Below are 10,170 nucleotides of genomic sequence, written 5' to 3' on the forward strand. Positions count from 1 at the left end.
TAAAATGTAATAGGTGAATTCTTTTTCTGTTTCGGACTCTAAAATCCTTGCATTTAATAGCTTGGATTTGTTTGGGGGCACCAATAACAACAAACAATAGGTAAGTATATATTTTAAGAGGGGAAAACATACACAGTTACACACACACAAAAAAAAGATATGTAAAAAGGGCAAGTGTAAGGAATTGAGGACGAAAAGAGAAGAAACTAAAACTGTGGGGAAAATTTCACAACTCCAACCACAGTTTAGGGATCAATTGAACAATTTTCGTCAAGGAACAAACACGAGCCAACAGTTTCCAAAAGTTTTCGTCAAGTGGCACAGCATTTGGAGCAAAATCAAAACACGTCAGCAGCCAAAATTCTGGTCTGAGGCAGTCCATTTGTGAGAGTTTTGAGTAGTCCGTCTCCTCCTCTTCCTAATCAAACCAGAAGATAAACCACCAATCCATTTCCTCTGAAATTTCCCCAAATCCATTATCCACACATTCTCTCCAGACGAATGACCAAAACCAAAACCCTAGGATTTACCAGCTAGGTGTTTCGGGCTGCATGAGTAGTTACCGAGAAGTATCGGTAGAAGAAATCCATTGCTTCAAAGTTGTGAAGCAGTTGAATAAACCATGGCGGTTGTTGTTTCTCACGCTTTCCTTGCTGTTCGTCAAGCTCCGTTTACGTCGTCGTCTTCCTTTAGAATACGCCCTTGCTTCTCTTCTCGTCGATGGTTAACTCCTCCTCGCTTTACCCCTCAAAGGTGCCACCTTTATGCTTTTATTTTAAGCTCTTGACATTCTGAATCACTGATTTGGTACTGTATATCTGCGTGTGGACATTGTGACTTTACCCCTTTTCCCCAATAAATAGCTTAAATTTGGTCCAATTTTGGTATTCGGACAAAGAATGTAGCACTCGTATAGGATAGTGTGGTCATTGTTGATCATCAGAGATCAAGTGCCTGAGGAAAGTCAATCTACTTTACTACTAATCAAACAGAGGAAAAATAATGTGATATAATGCAAGAGTTGTTGAATTCTTTTCTTTTAATGCAGGGTTGGAAGTTTTAGTTCTAGATGTTCCATAAATACTGACGTCTTAACTGACATTGCAACTGATGAAGAGGTTCGAGATGATGTTGCAACTGATGATTTCGGCTGTACAGTACCTGTTCTTCATCTCAAATCTGATATCCTGGAAACTGAAGCACTAAATCTGCTAGCTAAGGGCACATTTGTGGACACTCTCCTGACAACATTGCCTGTAGGATTTCGTTATGATTAATTCTACTCAGTCATTTGAGTGCCCCTGTTCCCATCTAACTATCACTTTGATATTTCTATAATCTATTATTGATGTTGACCAGGTCCTAACAGAGGAGGAGCAGAATATTATTGCTGCAACACCTGCTCATCCAGCAGGGTTATACGGTTAGTCTTTTCCCTTAAGTGGAATGACATTTCATATTGTAGTGGTAGAAGCTTAACTTATGGTTAAAAGTGAATGAATTGCTGTCTGCTGTACGTTAAAATGATGGTCAAGGCATAACCTCAGCCTGGTTTGGAATTAACCAAAGGATACTTCTGTGAAATACTAATACATTGAGTATCTGGTGCAGTCCTCTAGAAGTTCGTATGATATGAGGTTGAGACATAAATATCTATTTTCTTTTAATCAGATTTCATATGGTAGATGGGTTATTTGGAGTAACAAAGCAATGTCATTGTACAAGCTGAAGATTTTACTTTTGAGAGCTCCCTAAGAACTCAAATCTTTTATCTTCAGTAACGGTATATATATAGTGTTTCCTACGAAAGTTATTTTATGTATGCTTTGAGACTTAATCTAACAAGACCACCACTACTGTTGTTGATGATTCATGGAATTCCGTTAGGGTGAAGAACCCCCCCCCCCCCCCCCCCCCACACACACACACACACACACCCCCAACCCAAAATTCCCTCTGGCACATCACCAGGGCAATTTGTTTGATAAGTAGTTTGACTTTGAAAACATGACCAGTTAATGATTAGTCGAATTATGCCGGTAATCTCTGATCATTTTATAGATTTCTGATGTCAAGTGCATTCGAACAGCTTTATATGCTAGTTGCCTGGCTGGGAATTTGGTTGAACAACTATGGAATTTTGCCTCGCCTGCTGCTATTGCATTGATTCATCCTAGTCTTCTTCCTGTAGCACTAATGGCTTTCGTTGCTAAGGTATTAACTTTTTTACTTTTTTGGATAAGGTAAGATGTTCTATTAATAGAAATGTATCAAGGTGCGAAAGAGGTTTGAAAAAGAGCAGGACTTGAATAGAAGTTACAGGAAGACTAAAGGCTTGAAGATAATTATTTACCTTACATCCTGCTATACTTTGTACAGCTTGCTGTAATTGGTGGAGGTCCTCTGGTTGGCAAGCTTATGGATCACTTTCCGAGGGTACCTGCATATAATTGTCTATCTATAGTCCAGGTATCCTTTTCGGGGTGTGTCGCTAAGAAATGGTGTATGCAAAACTTTTTCCTGAAAGTTTTCTAATACTTCTTTTCTGTCAGACAGCTGCCCAGTTGGTGTCTGTTGGAATGATTATACATGGTCACACTCTTCATCCAACATCTGCATCATCTTTACTTTTCCGTCCTTGGTTTGTTGTGCTTGTTCTAGCGGGAGCTGTTGAGAGGCTATCTGGGTTGGCATTGGGGGTCGCAGTGGAGCGTGATTGGGTTGTTTTGGTACTGCTGTTTGAACTTTGTTTTGTCAACTATGTCTCACTTTTTGACTACTTATCGGCTAAGTTGCTCCGACACGGCAGTTTAGGTGCCGCACCCATGTCGACACGACACTAGTATGGGTGTGGGTATGGGATCCGTACCGGATCTGGTCCAACAATTTTGGGTACTTTAACCACGGCGGACGGAAAAATTCGAGACGAGATACAATTTGATTCCCGGAATCAGAACCAAAACTAGGGTAGATTTGAAGAAAATAGCATACCTTATCTAGGAAATCAATCCTTTACTTATCTACAACTGGAGAATAAAAAAAATTCACACTTTACAAGCTATACGTAAGTATTCTATAAAATTTCTCATAATTTAGAGATCTTTTATTTTATTTTATTTTATTTTTTTGAATTATTTTTAACCGGATCCCTGCACCCATATCCGTACTAGGGTCCGTATTTCCGAATCTTAGAATTTACATCTCGAAAGATCCGGCCTCTAGATTTGCACCCGTGTCGGGCACCCGCACCCGTGTCCGAGCAACTTCGCACCCGTGTCCGAGCAACTTCGCACCCGTGTCCGAGCAACTTAGCTTATCGGTGCTTGAGCAGTTTCCTAATTTTGAGTCTTGTTTTTACAGTTAGCTGGAACTAATCGCCCAGTTGCTCTTGCTCAAGCAAATGCTATTCTAAGCCGTATTGACCTCTTATGCGAGGTAATAGGCACTTCAATGACAGTATTTCCCCCTCTTTTGCAGCATAACGATTATGAATGATCTAAACAAATATATTCAGATGTATTGATATTTTGTTTCTATTGAGTTAAGTTTATAAAACAAACTTTACTTGAAATTTGCCGTGATTGTCATTTAAGCTAAATTTGGTCTTTTATGATTTATCTTATAGCTCTCTCTTTTTGGGATAATTGTAGATTGCTGGAGCGGCATTGTTTGGCATTCTTCTGTCTAAATATGAACCAGTTGTATGCTTAAAAATTGCTGCCGGTTTGATGATTGGGGCACTTCCTGTTTTGGTAAATCTTAGTCCTGGTTCTATTTCATTCTGTGATTTGAAGTTTAGAACACTGTATAGCACTTAGATGTTATCACCTTTTTTACTAGGTATCTCTGACATGGCTAACCAACAAGCTTTCTTCTGGGGTTCTCAACCGTGCTGTGCAAACTTGTTGCAGTTGTTCCTCCGAGCGGTCTTTACTAGAATCTGAAAATATAGGTATCTTCTCTTGAGTTGAGTTACAATGAAGGTGGAAATAGATTTTACTTTTATACTAAGCCTGTTGTTTGTTTTCAGTGAGAGTGGGTCTGGAAGCTATAAAGCATGGATGGTTTGAATATGTCAAACAACCTGTTCTTCCAGCAAGCATAGCCTATGTGCTTTTATACTTCAATGTTGTTCTTGCACCTGGTGGTTTAATGACAGCGTTCTTAACACAGCAAGGTAATTTCTGCATTCTAGACTCGTGATATTCTCAACTTTAGATTTTGCTGGGGTCACTAATTGGATTTTGATAATGTAGCTACACTTAATAAACCTACCATTGGCCATAATGATAGCTTTCTTGGTGTCTCCAAGCATGGTTGTTTTGGATATGATGATGGTTTACTTGGCTCTAAATGAAAACTGATTTGAGATGTATGATCATCTATTTGATTCTTGCAGTGTGCTGAATCTTACCACTTCATGAAACAATTTACAAGCTCATAGAAAGTGTTCAAACATTAGGGTAGACAACCTGGATTGGTTTGTTGGACCAGGACCTATAAGAAATAAAAGTTTGAATTGAATCAATGCTTTTTTGCTTCATCAAAAAAAAGAATCAATGCTTTTGTTTGTTTGAACTGTTGATTATTATTTCATCAATTTGAAATTTATATGGTATTTATGAGCTATCCTGGTTTGTCACAGCCCTTGAGGTCTTGAAGAAATTACAGTTAATCCTATTTTTGGAGAGAATACTCATATCTGTGAAGTGTACTTTTTGTCATGCTGATACTAATATACCATATAGAAGGGATGTTCTTAGAAAGAAAAGAAATGTTCCTTCTTTATCTGTAGATTAAGTCGTTACTGACCAGGAACCTTTGAAAACATTTAGCTGTTGATTGTTATAACATTTTTTTATTTTACTTTTTTGTATGGATGAGGATCTATGATAATTTTGCCCCAAAGTCCTTCTAATGCCATAAGATATTCTATTAACAAGTAGCCTAAGCTCTACCCCATAATAACTTGAGATAGTCCCCATCTTTATTTCTAGCTATTCTGTTGTAGTAATGTATATTTAATATCGGGAAAGAATGTGAGTTGACTCAAAACCTTAAGACAACATCTTTAAATCTTTTTGGATTCCCTTATCTTATCGAATATGGGATATTACACGTGCATCTTGCTTATGGGGTTTATATGTGGACTTTAATGCTATTAACGCCCTTATGCATGTTTAACTGATTTTGGGTTGACATGTGTACTTATTGCAAAGTTATGAGTGTGCGAACAGGTATGCCAAAGCTTGGTCTTTATATGAGCATCCAACTTGAAAGCTTAGGACAGTAGGTCGAGTAATTCAAGACCTTTGTACTCCTTTTTGGGACATTGTACAACTCTTATCACTTAACAGTAAACTAGCTGTATGAACTCATAGACGGTTTCTCTTACCCTCAGAATGGATGGAATGCTCCTATATTGACCCGTTCCACGAAAATTATCCATTACAAGAGGACCCAAGGGGGTGGCCTAACGGTCAATGTGGGTAAAACCATGGGAGAAAAGACTATGTTGCCTAAGAGCCTTGGTGAGTAGAGTTACATGGTGCTTGTGCTGGTAGGAGGTAGCAGGTACTCGTGGGAATAATTGAGGTGTGTGCAAGATGGCCCGAACACCACTGTTATAAAAAAATTATCCATTACAAGAAGGAAATAATTAATTGCTTTAATTTTTAAAATCCTTAGTGATTGCAGTGTTGACTTAAAAAATCATATCTAATCCTTTGACCTGAACAGCACCGTGGGAATATTTTGGTGTTGGCAAGCATAGGTGACTTTCTCTGTGTAGTGTCTTGGGCAGTTTCACCCAGTGGACAATGTTTTCGCCTAGGTTATGTTACACGCACACATGCCACTTCTGGGATGTTTCTTTCGGGATATTTTTCATGTGAAATTGTGAGTGTGTCCAACCAGTACGGTGGTCTTTTAGTTGTAAATTAGGTGCTAACACCTTTTGAATTCAAGCAGCTTGCTGGCTTTATTAATAGTGTTTTTTGCAACTCTAAGTGGCATATCCTGTAAACATTGGTCTTGTTGTGCACTCCATCTTAAAAGTTTGCGACTAAAGTGGAAATTTGCGTAATCCATGTATGACCTATATGCTTTCTGAAGTTTGTAGTTAATTGCTCGGATGAATGAGAATTGCACTTCCTTGCAAAAGCTTTAAAATATATCAGAAACTCATCATTGCAAAAAAAAAAAAAAAATGAAATTGAAAATAGTGACCAATTTAATCTCAAGGGAACATCACTGTAATGATTTCAGGTTTAAATCCATCTATTATCGGGTGCTTCAGTGGAATATGTGCTTTTATGGGCGTCGCGGCAACATTTGTCTCCGCAAAGATGGTCAAGCACCTTGGCATCTTAAGGGTTGGTTCTGCTTCTTATATGTTTCTTGTTCTTGTCGGAAATAGTGTCCTCTTATCATTCACAGTCTGTGTCTAACTTTCATGAATTTTAAAATATCAGGCTGGAGCTGCTGGCCTAATATTCCAGGCTTCGCTTCTGACCACAGCTGTTGCTGTCTACTGGAGTGGATCTCTTTCTCAGCAGACTCCCGTTTTCTTTTTCTTGGCTTTAGTTGTAAGTTACTGCTCTTGTTATTTTTGCTTTAAATGAGAATTTTTTGTGGCTAACTGGAGTAGCCTTTTATTTGCATTTAAAGAGGCTATTTTTGAAAGTGCTTTATCTTTCGACGGATTGCTTCATGAGAATTTTATATTCATCTAGTTTCATTTGCATGCTCTGGTACTTATATGATTTAGTCTGTAAAGGTGATCTGAAATTGGATAATTGTTATCTTAAGTTCAAGAAGACTTATGTTGACTATTTCACAGGTATTGTCAAGACTGGGACACATGTCCTATGATGTCATTGGGCAACAGATTCTACAAACTGGAATACCTGCATCTAAGGCTAATCTTATCGGAACAACCGAGGTTGCTGTTGCAAGTTTAGCAGAATCAATCATGTTAGGAGTTGCAATAATTGTTAATGATGTCTCACATTTTGGATTTCTAGCGACACTTTCCCTTGTATCAGTAGTTGGGGCAGCATGTCTATACTGTAGATGGTTGGAAAATCCGACAGATACACAAAGGACTCTTTTCTCTTTTCGCCCTCATTTTTGAAATGCCAAAAGTAAGTATTAAGTAGTTGTAAATTCTTCTGTAGCATGGTTTTAGTCATCATATTGAAAGTTGTACATCCCAATTGAACTGCATCCAGTATGCCTTTTATAAATAGTTATTACTATATCAGCTAACATTCATTTTATATAAAAGTTGAGAAGTACTCATTTAAAGTGAAGTAGGATCTTTCAAGTTTCTGTATGGATTTGTTAAGTTGGACGTATGTGAGATTCTATGGTGGGTTATTTCATGCTGCAGCAACTTTTTACCCCATCCCTCCCATCTCTAAGGCCAATAATTTCCATCAGTTTTGCGGATGTGACATCCTTGTATAACTCTCTATTTATCTCGCTGCAAGACTGTTGAGATTAACACGTCCACTGATGCTGGAACTTTTTATACTTCTCCCGGGGCTTGAGTTGCCCGAATTTTCGATCTCTAGCTATTTGGTGAAGTGCATAGATCAGAGATGACTCCTTTGTGATAAGTACCATGCACAGGTACGTTTCAGGTAATCTGAAAGCAGTTGTTACCTTGCCATCCAGGTGAGAATTGAAAAACAATTATGCCTAAGATATCTAAACAGCTATGCATACATTCAGGCAATATGTGAAGTGATGATTTATCAAAAGTTGGTGCCTTCCACCCCCCCCCCCCCCCCAAGTGAATTCCTAGTGCATCTGTTCTGTGTCAGCGATGTCATTTATGCTGTACGTACAGCATCAAAGATGAACATTGAACAGTAGCTGCAGTTTCTTTCTTTGCTGTCTTCTTAAGCATTATGTTTGTTATAACATGTTTGGAAGTAATCTAGATGATTTATTTATTCAAATTTCCACTGCTTATTGCATAGATTTCATTAGCAAATTTGAATTCTCAGACTAGAGAGCAGCTCCTATTGATAACGAAGCTCTAAGTGCCAGAGACTAACATTATTTCGAAAGGCAGTTATCCATCTTGAATAGTGATTTGTCGTCAAGGATATAGATATCCAAAGAAGTGAAAAACACTCAAATATATTAAGAACATGTTAGGAAGCATGGATATTTCGCCCCAGAATCCTTTTGACAGCCCAGGATGTCCTGTAGATTTATTTAAAGGTTAGTGGTTCAAGTCAATAAGCGAGGAGCTCTTCTCACTCAAGCTCAAGCATTTACTTTTCTAGTTAGAGACCAATGCCTTTGGGACTAAAACTGTCTCGAACTTGGTTTCTACCCCCCATTGATTTTATATTATTGAAAATGGATTTACTTTGAATTGGTTTTCTATTTATCAGGGAACATGCTTGTAGTTGTCTTTGAATGGTGCTTCGAATCTTATCCCTCCCAATGCTGTGAAATATTTTTGAGCCATATGTTCTTGTATCAAGATAAGTATAACCCTTGAGACAATTAGCTAGACCATCAACTCAGTTCTTCAATTGTTGTCTGAAAAAATCGAGTACATGACAAGTAGTTCGAACTTACAGTAAATTTTGTGAAGTTTTTAAAATTGAAACTCTACTTTCAAAACATGGCCTCATTTAGTTCTGAAAATGAATAAAACTGACATTGATATGCAACAGTTAAAAATTAAGCTGGCATCGTGGTACGCTGCTTGTGGTGGACCATTGTAGTAAAATAATGGCATCAGCTTCTCCACATGATTTTTAATTGCAAGGTCATATTCTAAATTGTACATCTACACTGTTTTAGAGAGGAGCTTCAGACTTAAGACTACTGTTTATGCACGAACCATACGAAAGAAAAAGGTTAGGACTTTTGGCAGTGTGTGTTTGATAGAGGGAAAGTTGCTTTTATTGGTCGCGCGAGTTCCTTACAGACATTGGCATATATACTACTTCTGGACATTAATCTGTGTTATAAGTGGTTTAATCAAAATCCTCTAAGTTGGTTGTATCACGTCTATGCTTACTATTTTTAAAATAAAAAAAAAGATTGAGAACTATATCATAGGTCTATGCATTAGTGTTACAGGAGCAAACACTTTTTAAATAAATAATGAAAAATTAACCTAAGCAGTAGCTCACCAACCACTTAAACTAAAAATAGTCGACGGATGTATAATATATGTACAATTCATATATAAATTATGTATAATTGTGTATAATTAGTATAATAAAAACAAAATCCGGACAACTTTTATTTTTTAAAATTCCTTTTTCAGATTGGAAAACGAGGAAGAGCCAACTTCGAAGGTTGCAAAAAGTGCAGAAAACAATGTGTGCCAATTACAGTGCAAATTAAAGAAGAAACAAAGAAAGAAGGCAAGCTTTGGTTGTTGGGTCACGAGTGAGTTTTGGGGTAACGGGTCAACTGCACGTACCCGTTACGCTGTTTCTGCCTAAGATTCCAATACAAAATCTTAGTCCTTTATTACATTTCCTCAAACCCCAATATAAATACACACACTTTCACACAAAAGTACCAATTATTATTATACTACAATGTTTTGGTATCTTCATCTCGACATTTACTCCAAATTTATCGGTTCAGCTTTTCTCTTCTCTTTATTTTTTCCAAAAACTTTTTGATTACATAGGGTATGAGGGAGGAGGAAAGGAATAATAAGATTCGAATACACCACTATTGTTTAAGTGAAATGTAGTGATACCATTAAACTATAAGCCTTGGCAGTTCTTTTTCTATTCGTTTCCATTTAATTGACCACGCTTTAAAAATGACAAAAGCTTATATCTTCAATAATTCAATGTACGGTTAGGAAAAGAAACATTTTACGTTGGATAGTTCTTTATTCTAGTTCATTAAATTAAATAGCTATATTTGTACATCTCTCTGAATTAACTCTAGTACTATAACTATATGTGCACACATTTTCTTGTTTAATCAACAAGAAAAGGAAAATGTGAATGTAGAGAGTTGTTGATTAAGGGGTTTGAAGGTAAGGTAGTGTAAATGTAGTGCTACCCACAAACACTATAATATTAGAAAAGAGAAAGCACACATCCAATCTATCATTAATGGTTTCCCTCGATAGGATAGATGTCTTTCAGTTTTCTTTTCCTTTTTCCCTTC

The 10,170-nt window shown here is 37.2% G+C and overlaps 1 protein-coding gene across 1 annotated transcript; it reads left to right on the forward strand.

Annotated features, from left to right (window-relative positions):
- Positions 1-420: 420 nt before the first annotated feature.
- LOC104102948 (solute carrier family 40 member 3, chloroplastic) lies at positions 421-7,313 on the forward strand. The gene is made up of 13 exons (XM_009610803.4): positions 421-753; positions 1,049-1,256; positions 1,360-1,423; positions 2,090-2,214; positions 2,380-2,469; positions 2,553-2,729; positions 3,361-3,435; positions 3,651-3,752; positions 3,841-3,952; positions 4,031-4,177; positions 6,268-6,374; positions 6,474-6,587; positions 6,842-7,313. Exons 1-13 carry the CDS (start codon positions 623-625, stop codon positions 7,133-7,135), a joined length of 1,746 nt encoding a protein of 581 aa, XP_009609098.1. The 5' UTR covers positions 421-622; the 3' UTR covers positions 7,136-7,313.
- The last annotated feature ends 2,857 nt before the right edge of the window (positions 7,314-10,170 follow it).

The sequence above is a fragment of the Nicotiana tomentosiformis genome, chromosome 1 (genome assembly GCF_000390325.3).
Source record: "Nicotiana tomentosiformis chromosome 1, ASM39032v3, whole genome shotgun sequence".
Classification (NCBI taxonomy): domain Eukaryota; kingdom Viridiplantae; phylum Streptophyta; class Magnoliopsida; order Solanales; family Solanaceae; genus Nicotiana; species Nicotiana tomentosiformis.